Source organism: Copadichromis virginalis, linkage group LG19 (genome assembly GCF_057382275.1).
Source record: "Copadichromis virginalis isolate Kocher_CV1m ecotype Utaka linkage group LG19, C_Virginalis_male_GT1.1, whole genome shotgun sequence".
NCBI classification, from domain to species: Eukaryota; Metazoa; Chordata; class Actinopteri; order Cichliformes; family Cichlidae; genus Copadichromis; species Copadichromis virginalis.
This window is the reverse complement of record NC_140636.1, coordinates 21,457,630-21,477,554: the sequence shown is the minus strand read 5'-3', so window position 1 is coordinate 21,477,554 and position 19,925 is coordinate 21,457,630. Positions and strand designations below refer to the sequence as shown.

General features: G+C 38.3%; 2 protein-coding genes across 3 annotated transcripts; one reads left to right on the top strand and one right to left on the bottom strand.

Annotated features, from left to right (window-relative positions):
- The first annotated feature begins 8,913 nt into the window (after positions 1 to 8,913).
- Positions 8,914 to 14,265, top strand: odc1 (ornithine decarboxylase 1). The gene is made up of 11 exons (XM_085442300.1): positions 8,914 to 9,063; positions 9,874 to 10,022; positions 10,331 to 10,468; positions 10,576 to 10,749; positions 10,893 to 11,065; positions 11,144 to 11,360; positions 11,446 to 11,529; positions 11,646 to 11,808; positions 11,916 to 12,031; positions 12,110 to 12,324; positions 12,419 to 14,265. The coding sequence occupies exons 3-11, from the start codon at positions 10,367 to 10,369 to the stop codon at positions 12,555 to 12,557; spliced, it is 1,383 nt and encodes a 460-aa protein (XP_085298426.1). The 5' UTR covers positions 8,914 to 9,063; positions 9,874 to 10,022; positions 10,331 to 10,366; the 3' UTR covers positions 12,558 to 14,265.
- A 302-nt stretch (positions 14,266 to 14,567) lies between these two features.
- On the bottom strand, positions 14,568 to 19,437 carry LOC146686001 (G protein-coupled receptor family C group 6 member A-like). 2 transcript variants are annotated; one of them, XM_085442297.1, is made up of 6 exons: positions 19,242 to 19,437; positions 18,865 to 19,159; positions 17,948 to 18,760; positions 17,382 to 17,594; positions 17,189 to 17,303; positions 14,568 to 16,095 (listed from the first exon to the last, which is right to left on the bottom strand). In XM_085442297.1, exons 1-6 carry the CDS (start codon positions 19,403 to 19,405, stop codon positions 15,167 to 15,169), a joined length of 2,529 nt encoding a protein of 842 aa, XP_085298423.1. In that variant the 5' UTR covers positions 19,406 to 19,437; the 3' UTR covers positions 14,568 to 15,166. The 2 variants fall into 2 exon arrangements, with proteins under 2 accessions (XP_085298423.1, XP_085298424.1); XM_085442298.1 differs by lacking the exons at positions 14,568 to 16,095; positions 17,189 to 17,303 and having other exon boundaries at positions 17,532 to 18,760.
- Between the last annotated feature and the right edge of the window lie 488 nt (positions 19,438 to 19,925).

Sequence of the window (19,925 nt, the reverse complement as noted above, 5' to 3'; positions counted from 1 at the left end):
CTTTTTTTTCTTTTTCGAGGTCTCAGTCCTCACACCACCATGCGAACAAACGCCGAGCAACTCAACCCTGAAAGAAGAAAAATTGATGAGTCAGCAGAGAACAAGCTGAAACAACCCACTGACAAGTGGGCAAGTAGAGCATAAATATGTTCAAAGGCATGATAATAATGTTTTTTATTATACTGGATTTTGAAATTAGATTTGAAATTATTTCTTAATTGGTTGTGGTAATTTTGTAAATTTGACATGTTTAAGATAAGAAACGTCCTTTTATTGCGACTTTTTGTATTCTGGAAATCATGAACAGCTCTCAGATTTTACCAGACTGTTCTCATTCCTGGTCCAAATAACAATGTTATGTCAAAGCTGACAGTGAGACTAAGTTAGGCACAAGTTATTGGGCTGCTGCGCATGATTCACTCAGCTATGCCAATAATGACACATCGCTATAACTGCCGACTTGTCTCAACAATGAAGCTTACTGTTATAAGGACATGTTTTACCCCAAACCACAGTCTTGCTGGTTGTCCGAAGCTAATCAGTGAATAAAAGTGTAACCCTCCAAATATTTTGACTCACTGTGTTGTCTTCGTGCATAGTCATGTATTAATACATAAAACAAAAACATGTTGCACCTTCTGCATAATGGTCCATCCATCCATCCATCCATTTTCTTACACTTATCCGAGGCCAGGTTGCAGGTGCAGCAGCTCAAGCAGAGAAGCCCAGACCTTCCTCTCCCCAGCCACCTCCTCTAGCTCCTCTAACACCAAGGCGTTCCCAGGCCAGCCAAGAGATATAATCTCTCCAGCGTACAGGTACCCAGGAGGCATCCTTGTCTGATGCCTGAACCACCTCAACTGGCTCCTTTCAATGTGAAGGTGCAGCGGCTCTCTGAGCCCCTCCCGAATGGCTGAAATTCTCGCCCTATCTCTAAGGGAGAAGGCAGCCAGCCTTCGGGGGAAGCCAATTTCCATCCTTGTATCCGTGATCTCGTTCTTTCGGTCACTACCCACAGCTCGTGACCATAGGTGAGGGCAGGGATATAGATCGACTGGTAAATTGAGAGCTTCGCTTTTACACTCAGCTCTCTCTTCACCACAACAGACCGGTACAGCATCCGCATCACTGCACCGGCAGCACCAATCCGTCTGTCGATCTCCGGCTCCCTTTTTCAGTCACTCGTGAACAAGACCCCAAGATACTTACACTCCTCCACTTGGGGCAGGAACTCGTCCCTGACCCGGAGTGGGCACTCCACCCTTTTCCGGCTGAGGACCATGGCCTCAGATTTGGAGGTACTGATTCTCATTCCCGCTGTTTCACAGTTGGCTGCAAGGCGAGCTGGAGGCCATTACCTGATGAAGCCAACAGAACCACATCATCTGCAAAAAGCAGGGATGAGATCCTGAGACCACCCAAGTGAAAGCCTTCCACCACTTGGCAACGCCTAGCTCCAAAGTACGGTATGGACCAATACTTTATCCAAACATGGTAATTTCTGGCTCCAAAAATTTAACATGATGGAGACAAAAATGCTTATTTTGCGAGACTTCAAATACAGTGGACACTGTCATCTTTTATATACAGTCTTTGGCTGTGATGTGCCAATGTGACACCTCGATATGTCCTAGGTGGCAGACATTATTTTATGGGGACTCTGCAAAACCATCTTGCCCCTTGTGTGTCTTTCTCACATACTTCGACGTTAGAGATCCACCTGTCCTTACTGGATTCCTACGAGCTAGAACTTCATGGAACCAGCAGCTCTGGAAAGACATAACAGTCTTCATCTTTCAGATCACTTTTTTCATGATACTTTTTTTACTTCTCCTCCATTTGAATAATTCCAAAATCAACCTGCAGCTACAAATTCACTGAGTGGTGTCCACTAAAAACGATTAAGATTTAATCTTGAGTACATTCATCTACGAGTTGACACAGCTTGCCTGGAATGCAGGAATAGGATCACATCAGTGATTCTTGTCAATGAACAGCCAGTCAGCAAGCACTCACAAGAACAAACCTTTAATTGCCTTTTTTTTTTAATGTATTGTGGTAACACGCCTCACTTTAAAGTCAAACCTAAATTACAAGCCTCTCCATGCCTGTGGATTTAATGGAAATGCAAATACATTCTTTCACTGGAATTTCTTAGTCATACTCAGTAGTCCCATTCTTGTTTTATCTTGCTTTATTTCAGTATGCAATACTGTAATAAAACTAGTTCTGACAGTAGGGTGTGTAACCTCACTCCTCCTGTAAAAGGTGCCTAGTTGTGTTGCAATCGTTTTAGCTCTAGGCAGCGGTCGGGTTGGATTCTGTGGTCTCACCTGAGCTTTAAGTTAATTAAATTATCTGCATGTTTTGTTGCAAGTCACACTGTCTAATCTGAAATGAAGCAATGTAAACAAACACCGCAGGTACCATCCACTACACCAAATGGTATGCAGGGAAACATTAAGATTCCCGGTCTGATCCTCAGTCTGAGCCGGAAAGGTCGAGTCCATTTAAATGGATGAGTGAATTAGCTGTTGCTTTAGACAACAGATTTATACAAAGTGAATGTACATTCGCTTGTTATCCTGTTCTTTATTTTTTTTTATTTTTGTCAAGTCATAATTAATAACTGCAGTTGCAACTCTGGTCAAAGCTCAAAAGACAAAAGCAGTTCAAGCATGACCTGAAAGAAGAATAATTCTTTTTCTTGTGAAAAAACAAAGTTATATATTTTGCTTCAGAACCTAAAAAAAGTACTTAGGCAAGAGCACAGAAGGCAAAGTGATAGATGGATGGAATCAGAAACAAAATATTCCAGAACCATGAGAGCAATTAGTAGCTCAAATTCTCGACTATTAAGAACTACTGAGAATGCTTGCTGGCGAGGAGACAAGGGGTGGCCCATTCAGCTGTCACGCATCAGTAATATTCATAGAACCAGTGTTACATCTAGTAACAACTTAATTCAAGTGGAACTTTGGAACCTTGGTGACAGAAATACTTCCTCTTAAACCTGTTTCTCTTAAACCTTGGGCAAGGGGAAGGTTACACCCAGGACAGGTCTCCAGTTTATCGCAGAGTTTTACATTTTTATTTTATTTAAATATTAAGTTATCTTTAAAGCTTTATCAACAATTAAAATTGAAGAGTTAATAAAGTTCTGTATTTTCTAATTAGTTTTTATTTTAGTGCTGTCAATAGATTTAAAAAAATAACTAATTAATCACATAATTTTCTGTAATATAATCGCGATGAATCGCAAATACTTGATTAATAGCTTGGTTGCATTTAGATTTTTTTCAACTTTATATTTAAGCTTGTAACTGACATTTGAAGTAAATGCAGAATAAATACAAAGAATGTATGCTCTAATTCAAAAAGAATTTGAATAGTTTTCTTAAATCTTTTAACACAGGGTCTCTCCTGTGAAATACAACTTTAAAAAATTAAAATGTTTAATCAGATTCATCGCAGCGTTACTGTGGATTAATTTTGATTAATCACGATTAAATATCATTCATTTTTATTCTATATTATTCTATATTTATTTTTGCTTTTTGCAGACTCACGAAAAAAGGGAAAATATGCGCTCTTAACATGTTTATTGAACATCATGAACATTTATCTTAACAAAAAACTCTGTAAACATTTATCCACTCTCTCTCTGTCACTCTTGGGGGAAGCACTTCAAGTCCTTGAAACGAGGAACCAAAGCTATGTAAAGTGCATGTTCTCAACAATATTAAAATGGCCTGTATTTGTATAGCGCTTTACTAGTCCCTAAGAACCCCAAAGCGCTTTACACATTCAGTCATTCACCCATTCACTCACACATTCACACACTGTTGATGGCAAGCTACACTGTAGCCACAGCTGCCCTGGGGCGCACTGACAGAGGCGAAAAACTAAAACTAATAGTGAAACTAATAAGAGGTGTATTAATAGGTCTGCCGTTTGTTGCAATTCACTTGGTATTGTGTCAGTACTGAGCAGGCTGACGCATTAGCCAAAGTCCTAGCAGCATCGCAGACTAACGTATGCTTCGTGTCAATGTGATATTTGAAGCTGGAAGTGCTTCGATGAAAAGAAATTCCTTCTTGCACAATGTGCATAATACTTTATGTCGGTTGATTGTTCCGTCTTGTTTGGTTTTTTTAAACTCAAATTTCCCATTGAGAGGGCCAGTATGCGTTTATCATCTTCCCTATTGAGTTGACTGGTTCAGTTCAACTGCCAGTCACTACAAGATCAACTGCCCATTTGCGCATGTGCAATGGTAACTCTACTTGGACAAACTGCTCTAAATGCTTTGACAGAAACATTTCAGGTATTTTGAGTCATTCTGCACTTCAGATGCGTTAATTGCGTTAAAAATTTTAATCACATTGACCGTGATGGCGGATTAATTTGCGTTAACGCGTTAATTTTGACAGCAGTATTTGATTTATTTATTTTTACTTTTTGTTTTTAATTCAGTCTAGCTCCATTTAGTTTTCAGAGTAGTTTTTTTTATTTCAGTTTAGCTTTTATTAGTTTCCCTATTAGTTTTAGTTTTTTTTTAATTATTACTGTATGGAGGGCATGCATCAGAGGCAAGATGTAGGTGGACTATAGGTGGACTTTCCAGTAGACAGTAGACATCCAGTCTCTATCAATGACTCATCAGGCAAGTTGTAATAACATTTTTTTTTTTTACCAAGCTGACAGATATTAGAACTAAAAATATTTCCTTTACATTTTTTATATTATTTTGTTTTTATAATTTATATTAAAAAAATTATGTTTGGATTTATCCTTATGGCACCCATACAAAAATGATTTGGCTCCCTGTAAAGGATCCAAATAAATGTATGTTGTCTTGGCCTTTTTAATAGAAATGCTCTCAAACTGTAACACTAGTTCAAACCAGACTGCAGTCCATTCTTGTGAGAAAACTGAAAATTCTTTTCTTATTCTCAACTGCTTATTATTCTCCCATCCCAACAATGGACTCTTCTCACTGTTGAGGTCTGGGAAGCGCTTCCGCTCCCTTAAGGCCAAAACAGAGAGAATGAGGAGGAGCTTCTTCCCCCAGGCTATTCGGGCCCTGAACCAGGTGTAGGACTGGACTCTCCCAAACACGTCACTATAAGACTGGACTCTCACACACGTCACCACACGCACCACCACACATTTCCTATAATCCTATAATTCCTATAATTTATAATCCTTATCTTTATAATCTCTTCTGCTATTTGCACATTCTTTACTGTAAATTCCTAAGTTAATTTGTAAATTTTTGTAGTAAACTGTAAATTGTAAATATTGTAAAACTTTTCTTCTGTCATTTAATGGTCGGGCATTGTACAGCTACAAGCATTTCACCCCCATGTCATACTGTGTATGGTTGTGTGTGTGTGACAAATAAAATTTGAATTTGAATTTGAATTTGCTGCAGAAACATACACAGAAACTCTAAAACTGTCAGTCTGTCAGCTGATCTGTGCACAACGAAAATCAAAAGAAATGAAGAGAAATAACAAAGCCAGATACAGCGATCCACGCAGGCACCAAAGCCCTTAACACTGTGCTGTATCTTGTGGGTGGCCAGTAACAATTATGCTCCTTGTTTTTGGTAAGGCCTTGGAAATGTGGGGGAGAGGCCACACTGGTACACAGACGTGCTAACGGAAAGTCCAGACAAAGCGAGATACAGACATTACAGGAAGAGGAGAAGGAGAGGGGAGAATCATGGGCAATTTGTGGGAAAAAAAATTACAAGAAATGAATAGCTGGAGTGCATGGAAGTAGTTTGCTATAAATGTTGCTTTAATGTTCTTTTGTTTTTGATCTTGTGATTTTGAAGAAGCTGATAAACATCTCCTGAAAATTAATTTGTCCCCATGTGTGCCCACTTCCTGCCTGACAGGCATGGGGCTGAAAAGGACGTGCATGCCTACTGGAAGTTCAGATTCAGGGCACGACTATAAGGAAAACTGCCGTGTATGAAAATAACTGAAGATTATGTCATCATGCAAGGTTGCTGCTAAACCTCACTTTAACTTTCTGACCAATCCACAAAGGGCTTCACTTTGTAGGTTTTTGGAATAACTTACATCATTCACCAGCCCTGTAGAAGATTTGAAAGGAAACTCTGTAGTGCAAAGAGTAAAATACTGTCCTGATTACAGCCTCAAGACCTGGAAAAGATATTAACTTAAGCCCACAGAAACAGTATGTGGTCCTCACGAAGTCCTAAAGTTTCCTGCAAAATGCCTGTGCAACATTTCCACATGTACTATTGGGTCACACTAACCAAATCCTTCGTTTTCCTCCATTTAGTAATGTCTGCTTGCAAACCAAATGTCTATGAAAGCAACCTTTGGACTGATTAGACTGTGCAATGAGGGGAAAATGTCTGGAGTCTGGCTAAAAAGCATTTTACTGCCTTGAAGTAGAAGCTTCATGAAAGTATTCTTTTCAATCCTGAACACTATTTTTAGTGGGATGTGTATTTTTCTATTCACAGAAAGTTTTTTTCTGAACTAAGCTGGACATAAAAATGTGCCATCATTCTGTGAAAATGGGGGATTACGTAAACAGCAGCTGTAATTACACTGTTACAATTACCACTGTGGTGCTGTACAAAGGGAAAATTACACAAATATTGTCTCACTGTCTAAATACTTATTCACCCAATTGCATATATATATATACACACAACACCTGACTTCACAGAGCTGCTCTGGCATCTGTGCTTGTGTTGACACTTCTGAGTCATCCTGTGATCTCCTTTAATCTCATTATACAGGTCAGGACGTCAGAGTGCGTCTAAACAGACTGCCGTCAGGTCACGGTCTGAGATTGTGCTGCCAATGAGACACAACACACTGCTGCAGTCTGGCAGCATAAATGAGCATCTCTGTGATTAACACAAAATCAAGTGTACGATATATGACAAGAATATATTAGTATCTCCGAGTATCAGTTTATTAGTATATTAGACACAGATCAGTAACTCATCAGCCTAGCTTGTCTTACTAACATTAAAAGTTAAGGCATAATGCTAGTGGATTTGTTTATTTGCTTTTATTGTTATTCATTCCCCGTTTTGAATCATAAAAACAAAGATAACATAAATTTATTTAAAAGAAAACCCCAGCTTGCTATGTTAGCACTTTAAACCTAATGGCTAACAAGCTTACAATTGTCAACCAGTGAGTACACCCAGGTTTATCCTGCACTGATGGACTATAATTTACAAAATTAAAAGCAGGTTTTAGTCGACATGACCTAATATTAGTGATTGAGCCCAAACGTCACCAGAAAATTGTTTACCTAGCTCAAAGATGAAGAGAGCGGTAGATTGTTTTTTTATACAACTGAAAGTCTTTTTGGAACAAGATGATTCGCCCACTGCTAACCAGTAAAATGAATACAGGTTTAAGGCGTCACTTTTAAGACCTCAAATCTACGTCCGTGAGTTGTATCCTGTCTTTGGCCTATGCTCTCTGGGCCCTGAAAGTGATACAAGGCTTTCATCTAGTATGGACTCTTCCAAACAGTCTTCTAAAACATTTACATGTGATGATGATACCAAAGTCCTTTCCACTTTATTAGAAAATTCCTTCGGCACATAATGAATCATGGTTAAATATAAACCTGTTATAACAAAGCAGGCAAAAAGGAGACCTTTTAAATGCTATAATTGTTTTGACCAGCCACTTATCTCATGTAGTGATATGAGAGTGATATGAGACTTGAGAGTTTACTCTTTTTTTCTCCAGTAAATCATTATGGGAATCATTAAAACACACAGGTTACTTGTGTTTCTGTTACTGTAGAACAATCAATTTGCTGCTTCAACTGTGATGTATGCCATGCAATTGATGCTCAGAGTTAAGGAAAAATCATGCTGAACAAAAAATTTGAATTTGCCTTTGGACTGGTTGTATAAATTGATTTGGTTGCACTTTCTAACAGAGCTTAAATATAGATTTTAACCCTGAAGATTTCAAGCAGTGCACCTCATAAGTTATGTGGGACTGAAAGTGCTGTAAACAATAACATATAAATAAAATAAATGGAGGGTTACAATGTGCCACGTTTTGGCACACTGCAATATCCTCTAAGGTTGTTAAACTTGTAAAATATTAAAATTTTGAATGGCTTCATAAAGGAAATTACTAAATTATTGTACAAAAAACAAACAAAACAGCTGCTTCTGCTGAGGTTTTTTTTAAGATAAGATAAGATAAGATAAGACAAGATAACCTTTATTAGTTCCACATGTGGGAGATTTGTTTTGTCACAGCAGGAAGTGGACAGTGCAAAAGTTATGAAGTTATGAATAAATACAATACACAACTGTACAGAATCAAATAAATAAAATACTATATACAGTAGAATAAAATAGAATAAAATATACAATAGGATAAAAATAGAATACAAATGCTGTATACAACTGAGTAAAAAATACAACGATGCCAGAAAATGAGTATTGCACTTAGTGTTATTGCATATGTGTGGATGTGTGTGTTTGATTAGTTGAAATGTGTGTGTTTGATCAGTTTTTCCCGGATTTGACATATTTTATATGGAACGAGCCAGTAAATTTAAATTTGAGGTTTAATTCAAATCTATTGTGTCTTGTGTCTAAATCTATGTAAGAATTCATTTACATCTATAGTTTTCCATGGTTGTGTGTTTTGTTTTTAATGTCTCATGGAGAGGTTATTTAATATATAGTATATATGCACGCTATTACAAAAGCTTTAGTTACCTTTGTTAATGATGTGTGTGTCATAAACCAAGTTTGTCTTTCCCACCATGTGGATGAAGGGGACAAGACTAAACCGGTTCCTATGTGGATGCGAGGCCGGTTCCAGCTGGCTGCGTTGCCGCGGAAACGCGCGCTCTATAAATACTGCCGGGCTCTCGTGCCGGCTTACACTCAGTTCCATCTGTATTTGAGAGGTTGCGCTTCTGGCAACGAGCTTCGTCGTAAAGGGGAACTGCTTTATTTCTTTTTTTTATCCCAGCTTTTGGGTCTAATGGACAAACTCTTTGTAAATGCTTTTTAAGGTAAGTAAGGGTCTTTTGGTGAATTATCCTTCAATGGAAGTCTTTTTTTATTCTTTGACTAAATAGTCTTTAGCTTAGATTAAATGGCAGGGTTTTTTTAGTTGTCGCGAACACATGAACAGTTTTGACATGTTATGTATTCCTATGTTATTTTATAGTAATTGAAATGTTGGTTTAATTCCAAACTGTGTTGCTGTGGCTCTTAGAGTGTTAACAAACAGCACTACGTGGCCAGCGAAACAGATGGGGTGGTTAGCTTGTTAGCATTATCCTTTTTGTGTGTGTGCCTGAACAATAAAAGTACCCTCCGAGAGGTTGGCTTGTGATGGATGTTTTTTTTTTTTTTGGGGTCCTTTATGTTTGGTTGCGAGACTTTAGGTGAGTAAAGTTAAACCGTCTTGCCTGTTATTCATGTAACAAAGCGCGTTAGTTAATGGTAACCAAAAATTGCCTCATGGCACGAATGTGGCTAAGCGGAACCGGTATAGTGACGTCGGCGTTAAATGTTAGTCACTGATTGGCTACTTTTCGTGCTCTTCATGTAACTTAGAGCAGGGACGTTTTTGTAATTGGGTAAATTCTTGAATAGGCGGAACACTCTTTTCTTTGAATGACTTTTTCCTGTGCAATATCCTGAATTATGAAACCCAGTGCCATTAGCGACTAAAGTTAAGTGCGTGTATTTTAAACATGCCTGAAGTCTCAGAAATGCTCGTTTTAATAGAATAACTGGTAGTCATGTGTTAAACTGAAGTGTCATCATTTCATTAATGAGCTTTTTGTTAAACTGTCAACTGCTCCTGTTTGCAGAATCTTCACTCAAGGAAATCACACACTGGCTACTCAGCAGGCCCTGGCCTTGAGTCTTATTTGAAAGGGTTTAACTTCACTGGTGAGCCACCTTGGCTTCTCTGCACCTGAGTGACAACAACACCAAATTCCATTTCTTTCATATCAAAGTAAGTGTTCCACATCTGGTTATTTGAAACACTGCGTTGTCATCTGGGCATGACTTTCAGATAATATTGTATCAAAAACACCTGTTCACTTGGTGCTTTGAGAATTTTTTTTTTCCTAATTTTTTTTTATGTAACTTTGCACTGTCCACTGCTGTAACAAAACAAATTTCCCACACGTGGGACTAATAAAGGTTATCTTATCTTATTACTCATCTGTGGAATATGAAGGGGACTTTAGTAACTGAAAACATAGAGGACATGGTGTTCTCAAAGTGGCATGTAATCTCAGTATAGTTCCTTTTTTCCAGTTCACCAGTGACCATTCTAAAGGACTTCTTGCAACCATGAACACTGCCACGCCCACTGACTTTGACTTGTCTTTCCTCGATGAGGGTTTCTCTGCTCGTGACATTGTTGAGCAGAAGATCAATGAGTCGTCCATGACGGTAAGCATCCTGTGCTGGCACTGATGCACTAATATTAAAAGTACAGTCTAGTTTATTGTGTAATTAATCATGTATTGATTTTTTTTTTTTTTCCCCACCTGTTACAGGATGACAGGGATGCCTTTTATGTCTGCGACTTGGGGGACGTGGTAAAGAAACACCTGCGCTGGGCTCGGGCTTTGCCTCGTGTTAGACCTTTCTATGCTGTCAAATGCAACGACAGCCGGGCTGTGGTGATGACACTGGCGACCCTCGGAACAGGCTTTGACTGTGCAAGCAAGGTAGGCTTTGAAACTGCTTTCATAGCATTAGATGATCTCACAACAATGCAGTACAAAGCACTCCTGAAGATTAGCTGAAATTGCATTGGCAGCTTGTATTTTTAAGTTGGCACTGTCTCATTGTTGACTTTGCTGCCCTCTAGACGGAGATTCAGCTGGTTCAGTCTCTGGGAGTCGATCCAAGCAGAATAATCTATGCTAACCCCTGCAAGCAGGTTTCTCAGATAAAATATGCATCTGCCCACGGGGTCCAGATGATGACCTTTGATAGTGAGGTGGAACTCATGAAGGTGGCGCGCTGCCATGACAATGCCAAGTAAGATTTTTTCTGTCTCCAACAAAGAGTCTTTGTCTTTGTTTATTTATTTCTCACCTCTTAACTCTTTGTGTTCAGGTTGGTTCTCCGTATTGCCACAGATGACTCGAAGGCAGTTTGCCGTCTGAGCGTGAAGTTTGGGGCCCCTCTCAAAGCTTGTCGAGGTCTCTTGGAGCGTGCCAAAGAGCTGGGGCTTGACGTGATTGGTGTCAGCTTCCATGTTGGCAGTGGCTGCACCGACCCGGAAACCTATACCCAGGCTATCGCAGATGCACGCTGTGTGTTTGATACAGGGGTAGGTTTTGACTGAAATGCACACACAGCTGCAATTATGTTGATTTTTATAAAGCCAACTTAACCCTGTTTGTTGTGAACTCTAGGCTGAGTTGGGCTTCAACATGGATCTCCTGGACATTGGAGGTGGTTTTCCTGGGTCAGACAATACAGAGCTTAAATTTGAAGAGGTAACTGCTTTATTATAATAAATGGTATGGGTCACATTTATGCATTTGAACTTTTTTTAAATGTCATATTCAGAAAATGCAAAAGTTTAACATGTAGATGTGGATACTTCTCTTAGATCACAGGAGTAATCAACCCAGCCCTGGATAAGTATTTTCCTGTTGACTGTGGTGTTAACATAATTGCCGAGCCTGGGCGCTTCTATGTGGCCTCTGCTTACACACTGGTTGTGAACATCATTGCCAAGAAAGTCATCATGGATGAGGAGTTTGCCTCTGATGGTAAAGATCATGCTTTCTACTAGCATCATCCTTTGATTTTATAAAAAAAAAAAAAAAAGTTTCTTACTGGTTATACTGATGTGATGAAATTAATTTTACCTCCACAGAGGAAGATGAAGGGACCAGTGACAGGACTCTTATGTACTATGTCAACGATGGAGTGTATGGATCTTTCAATTGCATTCTTTATGACCACGCTCACTGTCTGCCAACCCTGCATAAGGTATATAAAAAGGCATTAGTTAATCTTTAAATATAAAAAAGGTGAAACCTGTGTAACACATGTATATTCCTGTTTTAGAAGCCAAAGCCAGATGAAGTGATGTACCCCTGCAGCATCTGGGGCCCAACATGTGACGGTCTGGACCGCATTGTCGAGCAGTGTAGCCTGCCTGACATGCAGGTGGGCGACTGGTTGGTGTTTGAGAACATGGGCGCCTACACAGTGGCGGCAGCCTCCACCTTCAACGGCTTCCAGAGACCCGACATGCACTACGTCATGTCACGTCCTACCTGGTGAGTCGGTATCACAAGGGCTCAAAGTGTGGCTAAATGATTCATAAGAGGGAAATTTTGCAGCTTTAATGTAACATTTATTATTGTCTTTCAGGAAACTTGTGCAGCAGATCTGTTCACAGGGCATCCCAGCACCTGCAGAAGAGTCATACCTGTTTGAAGTGCCTGCCTGTTGTGGCAGAGAGAGCAGCTTGGATCTGTCTGCTGAGCCTTGCCAGGCCCATGTGATTTAAATATGCAGTATGTTTGTCACATTTAGCATCAGTTTATGGACAAGGGTTCTGTGTATAAGGAGTTTTATTTTCTTGTTTTTCTTCCCTGTTACCTAAAATGTACAGTGCTTAACAAATTTATCACACCACTAGTCATAAAAACCAAGCACAGATCCTTACTGTCACATTTATCAGGCAGATTCCACCGTGCCAGTCTGAGTCCGAGGTAATCAAACCTAATATTTAACCACTGAAACCTTTCCGTTCAGGAATTCAAGTGAATGACTGACATTTGTCATTTTAACAATATAGCCTTTTTATTTTTTATTTTTTTCCCTTCTGCTCCATGATGGCAATAATTACCTCTTGGCATTAAATATTTTGATTAAACAGATTACACATACTGGTAGATGAAACATTACAGAAACAAATTATCTTTGGCACTTGCACTAGTATTAATTAGGGCAGCTGTGGCATAAACCTTCCACTGGATGGTGCTCTAAACTTTTTAAGCACTGTATGTGAACTTTTCCAGGCCAGTTACTTAACAGAATGAGAGGGATGTGTCGCAGACATTTCAGTTCTTTATGGAAGCTCGAGATCAATCCTGAATGAAATGAGGCTGAATCACACTCTGTGTCTCTGTTGGTTCCAGGTACAGTGCAAAGCTCTGTACTTGAATTTGCTGCTGTAGGTTTCCCAGCAGAGTCTGTAAGCGCTTGAGTACTGTAGTTCACAATGAACCTATTTAAACTGGAATAGTATAGGGAGGGAATTTGTATGGACTTGCAGCACTGGAACCTGATTTGGAAACAAATTTTTTGAGCAGACTTGACAGCACAGTGTAAGAAGGCAGATTTATTAAAGATCCAGAGGCTTCGATTTGGTGCACTGTTTTGTGTGGTAATTATGTTTTATTAAATATATCTTTTTGTGGGTTAACTGGGGGAAATGAATTTCTGTCTCCTTTATCTTAAGTGAGCCCTCTGGTAGCCTTCTTTCTGTAGTACTCAAATTCAATCTGGATTTTTAGTATTCAATATCAAGTTCTCATTTATTTATTATATTTATAAGAAGTCAGGGAATGTGCACCCTTTTGTTAAACTGCTGTTCTGTCTACAGCTGAAGGAACATCCTCAGCTGGTAACTTGCACAGAGGCAATGGTGTGTGGTTTTAAATTCCTCAAAAGTGGCTGCTATATTATTTAAGTTTTCCATGATCTCGACTCCTGTAAAGAACATACCCCCCACCCCAAGAGTGTTAATCCTCAAGATGACAAAGCTTATTTATTTGTCAGCAGTTATTTAGTGCTTGTTCTATCAAAGCTTCTCTGTAGATTTTGACTATAACCTGTATTTCCTGTATACATTTTGAATATGACTCACATGGCATGATATATGCATGAATCATACTCTGCATGTTGAAACAGCATATATAATGTATATACACAACAGACTTCAGAGACTACCCAAAAGTCAACATCAATCTTAAAGATTAACACTTGAGCACAGGGACTCAAAGCAGACTGCCCTTCTCCTCTTTTTTTTTTTTTTTTTTTTTTTATTTGTTAAATTTAATTTGTTTTCCAGTTATCGTATTAATGAGCAGAAGCAGTGTTTTAACTATACATTTGAAATGGATATGAAAGAGATGGGAATGCATATTCATAACGCTTTCCTATGGAAACTGAAGTTTTGTATTTTTTTAAATAAATAAATGACCACCTTAGTGTTTGTCGTTTTCTTCTCCTTTTGCACAAATATAAATGAAAAACCATTTAGTGGCTGAGGGGGGGGGAAAGAGTTTTACTTTAACTTTGCATGCAGTTAATAGGAGTAGTGATAGAGGATGATCCCCTGAAACTCCACTGCCCCCTCCCACCCACCAGTTTAACAGTATGAGTCAACATTGTCTTTTTCAGGAAGTTGGCCATTTTTACATGTTGCGCAGCTGTTTTATGTGTGAGCTGTGGGGCGTGCGGAGTGTCTAAGAGAAATATCCACACGCCATGACCAATGGGGATCGTACCTGTACATATGGAATATGTAACTGTGTGGAGAGATAGTCTCAATATGCTAGAGAACTTACATTGGGTGGTGGTCTAACAAATTTGTTAAGGACTAAACACACGTGTGTTTATATAAATATTTGAACATCATGGCAATGCACTTTTCATTATTTCTTTAAACAGTTCCTTGCGATTGCACAGCATACATCTTTAATGATTGTAGAAAACAATTAAGTGCACAAATTTGAATTTATTTTGGATTTTTAAGGAAAATAGGATTAAAACTATACATTTAGCCTATAAAATGACAACTATACAAACTCATCCATGTTAGCAGATTTTAAGAGCTATGATTTCTTCACCCAAAGTTACCAAACCTAAAGTTTTTCTACTAGATGTATATGACTATATATCTAACAACTAGTAAAAAAAAACAACTGTTTGAGGTTTTTTTTTTAGTTCTGCAGCATTTTATTGGCCTACACAGTGAAAACTCCCGTGTATGTGAATGAGATGAAATACTTTATTTCCATCCAACCAAGAAAGTCATGATTTCATCATAGGAGGACAGATTCTTTTGCAGATCAGTATTATTTATAACTCCTACATGAAAGTGTGAGTCTATGACTGCACCACAGATATGCCCTTCCGTTCATAATGCTTCCTAATGTACTCAGTGATGGCGCTCTCATGATTAAGCTCTTTCCTGAACAACATAATATAACACTTGGGAGCCAAGTGACAGCCGAGAACGCTGAAGCATAAAGTGAGGATGGCTGCACTTTGTACGGCAGGTTTGTACTTCCCTGTTAAGGTCAGATAAATTGGGAGGAAGATAATCCAGATGACCACAAACAGCAGCATACTGATGGTGATTAAAGATGCATTTTTGTACAAATCCGGCAACTGTTTACCTTTGAATGCGAACACCAAACAAATAAAGCCCAAGAAAGCGTTGTAGGCTAACATTGCTATAAAGTATTCAAGGGATTGTGTCTCACACTGCTGCAGAATGGTCTCTTTCCCTGGCATCTCTTTAGGAATTGGTGGATTTACGATCAGCCATGAGACAGACAGGGCCAGCTGGATCCCAGAGACAATAGTAACTACCAACAGCGGCTTATTCAGCTTCTTTACCCAAGACCCTACGTTAAGGTTAAAGTTGAAAGCTACCAAGATCTGAAGCAAGTTAGCTAGAATGCAAGAGATACAAACGGTGAAGGATACACCAAAGAGAGGCACACCTACACAGTGAATCTTCTCAGTAGGTTTGCCTATGAAGGTGAATGTAAGACAGAAGCCAGCCACCAAGGAAAAAAGCTCCAGAAAACACAAATAACCTCCAACTGCCTTTACAATGGGAGTTTTAAAATATACTGCAAACAGAACAGCAAACACAACGGTAGTAATGATCCCGACGACTGCAAGGGAGCTGAGAATGACTGAGAAGGGATCGGTCCAGAGGAGAAATTCATCCGTTTTGTTGAAACACTGATCCCTCTGTTCAGGAATTGAATATTGGTAGTCAGTGCAGCTCTTGCATGCTGAACCTGCAGAGGAAATACAAACATAAATAGCATAAGGGAAGAGGAAAATATTTTATGACTCAATGTAAAGATTAAAATAATTTGATAAGGAGCAAGGGGGAAAACCCCTGCATTAAGAAAAATGTGCTTTTACGTGTGGAAGGGCCAAACTACATTATCACAGAGCAGCAGCGTGAGAGATCAGAGGATATTTGCAAATTAATGCAAAACTGGCTTTGGATATTTTGGGAGAGAAGACAGACAAGAGTATATGCGTCTAATATGTGTTCATCTAATAAGTACAACAGTTATTACATTTTTAGTATATAAACTTTTTAAATTCCTGAGCTCCATGTCAGTGACAGTCAAAAAACAACTCCAGAAAATCAAACAAGAAGCATCTCTTTTTCACATGACTGTAAGTGTAAAACAGGTGCATTACAAGGTTTTCAGTCAGATTTTGTAAAGTGTATCTACCTTAACATGATGTCAAATTTTTTAGTTTAATATGTATTATTTAATCTTTGCCATTTATTTTATGAGATTTAAGTGTTCGCAGAAATACATCTACATACAAGTATGCTAAAGTTGTTTTAAGTTATTGTTATCCTTTCTTTGGAACAAGCTGCCTTTTGATCATCTGTCAATAGATTTGAAAACAGACCTTTTTTATCCACGCTTATTAAGTGTTTTTTATTTTGGTATGTTTTGTTTTGTTTGTTTTTTTAAAAATTATATTTTGTTGTTTTTGCCACCTTAAGGGATTGTAAACTTACATGTTTTTTTTTTAAATACTTTTGTCTTCTGTTAAATGCATTAAGTTTAGATGTAAAGAAGTGTTAAATCTAAATAAAGTTGCCATTGCCAGAATAAACTATTTCGTATAACTTGCCCACATTAAGTTGAAATACTAATTTTCTGTTTGAATTAGCTTTCATATTTGAATTTTTTCAGCAAAAACTTTCTTATCTAAAACTTAATATGGAAATAAACTCTTCAGCTGTCACTAAATAATATTTGTTTGCTACATTACTATCAGAATGAGCTGCTGAAGTGCATACAATAAATTTTTGCCTGTATAATTGAACTTTATCAATATTTGTAATAAAAGACTTACCGTTTCCAGGGGAAAACGTGCCATCAGCACATGAAACGCAAACTTTACAACAGATTTTTCTCTCCGTTAGTTCTTGTCCTGGATCACATGTTTTCGCACAGTTATATGCTGAGCCCTATGGAGGAAACAGTACACATACATGATGCTCATAAATTATTATGGGTAATAAATGAATGTTGAAATTTCATCTCACCGTCTGATTTATCAAGTGTACAAGAGACTCTGGGACTTTTGTAATTTTTCCATTCGGAAGGTATTCTCCAATAGTTTGTATTTGTACACCCTTGTTGAATTCAGACATATTCCAGTATACAATATCATATCCCAAACTGGGATCTCCATCACTATTAAAAAAGATATGTGTGGTTCCCACAGTAAAGTTTACTTTCTGGATTTCTGAGAGAAGCTGTGGAAACAATATGAACATAAATCAACCAAGACACTTGCTTAAACTGTACAAAATACAAAGAATAAAGAGAACTTTTAAGGGGGTATGTGTTGGACTGTTTCCGTGTTGGAAGTGATGACTTGCGCAATCCTACACCATGAAGACATTACCCATAAAATGAGAAATTATTAAAACATTACACACAAAAACAGGGCAAGCTGTCACAGTTATATTATATTTTAAGCCAAGGTCATCAACTCCTGGTCCAAGTATTATACTTTGACATAAAAAACTTGGTAAATGTCTTAAATTAATCAACAGCAAAACAACAACAACAACAACAAAACAATTAAAAAACATCTTTCCTGTACCTCTGATGCTGTGAATTTGGAGCTACGTTCACAATGATGGTCATCACACTTAAGCAAGTGTCTGAGCCCCTCACCAATGACTTGAACAGCTAAATAGATATTGTAAGATTCTTCCTTGTCAATGCAATTAGCCAAGAAGCTTGTTCCCAGACATTGATTAGATTCCAGCTGATAGTTTAGCGAGCAATTATTTACTTTTACTTCTTCAGACTGATTTGAACAAAGTGGATGCTGCGTCAGGTAATATTCGACAAAGGCGTTTTTTTGAGTTCCATTAAAAATCGACATGACGTAGTCTTTAAAGCCAGGCACCTCAGTCTGCTTAAATATGAACCCAAAAACTTGTCCGGCAAGTTGGATGTCTGGAATTGCAAAGATCTTTGGAGAGCTAGACCATGTATCACTTGCAATCCAAGTTCTGTTGAATTTATGTTTAATCGCTTCTTTCAGGATGATTTCAACATTAATCTCCTTTGTGAAGAGGATGATGGCTTCAGCGGAGGAGTTTTTGATTTTTTCCAGTAGTTCAGTCAGCTCAGTTTGGGTCTTAGCACCATTTATATTAAAATCAGCAGACAAGATGTGAACAAATTCAATGCAGATATTGGTTTTGCTGAAAGTTTTCACAAGGCTATCACTACCATACTTCCCGTACTCATCATCACTTCCCACAATAATCACTGTTTGCCAATAAAATGTCTTCACCAGCTCAACCATACCCCTCGTCTGATATTCATCACTAGGCACTGTTCGTAGAAATGTAGGGAACTTGTACTTCCTGCTGAGCACCTCACTAGTCGATCCATAACTAATCTGTTAAAAGACATAAAATAGGTAAATTCACCAATATTCATACCAGGTTAGATTCTCATATTTCTGAGGTTTGTAAGGCAGTATCAGATAAAGAAAAAACAAACCTGGGCAACTGAAGACAGAGCAACAAGTCGTGCAACAGCTATCGATGCTTCTGAGGTCCTCTCACCAATCACAACCTTGGTTTTGGGTTCAGGTAACTTGGACTGAGCATCTGCTGGCACTAAACAGCTTTGCGGGTCTGACTGATTCTTCAGCAGCTGGAGAGTTGCTCTCAAGGCGAGGCCAACATCTCCACAAGTGTCATAGATGTCGTATCCTATCGTGATGTTAGGTAGGTTGAGTTCTCTGATGGCGTATATCATCACTTGACTACGGAGGAACATTTGTATGTCATAGCTGCAAAAATGGACAGAATACAGATTAAATTCATCATTCATTTATTCACAGTAATGAGCTGATGAACTAAGGCAGTACTTACTCCTGACAGAAGAGAGGTCCAGAAGTGTCAGTCCTATTGGTTTTTAAGTGAATGGGGAAAAGTCCTCCAATGATGATATTCCCAGGATAGTATACACGTAGGAGACCATTCTCTCCTAAACAGGAATGAAACACGCTCATGACAAATAGCTGTATGAAGAACATTGTGGATCCGCAGAGATACAGATGTGCATTAGTTGTTTCTGGTGAGTATAAACTGGCCCACAAACACTAGCTGTTTTAAACTTCCCCTCATGGATTATTTGCATGGTCAAACAGAGTCTTTGTAACTCTATGCAAAACAGTCTGTCTTCCTAAATTCTTCCAAATACAAAAACACCAAGATGATTTGAATCACTCATAGAAAAGGACTCATTCGTGGACAGGCCTGAGTAATGGTTTAATTGTTTTTAGATTACAGAAAATAAGCAATGTTAAGGCTCGATGTCAAGGATTACTCTCTACTTTCTATCAGCCACAGTTGGTTTTGGCTGACAATGACTAAGTGGTGAGTCTACAACTGACAGGGTCACCTATTATGTGCCAAAGGTTAGATGTCAACCTGAACTTTGGTCCTTTTATGTTTTTAAAAGATTCTTAAACAAACAAATAAATAAAAGCTTCATACAAAGAAAATCCAGTAAATTAAATGCTGTTGTTAAACTATGGGATTATAATTATAATT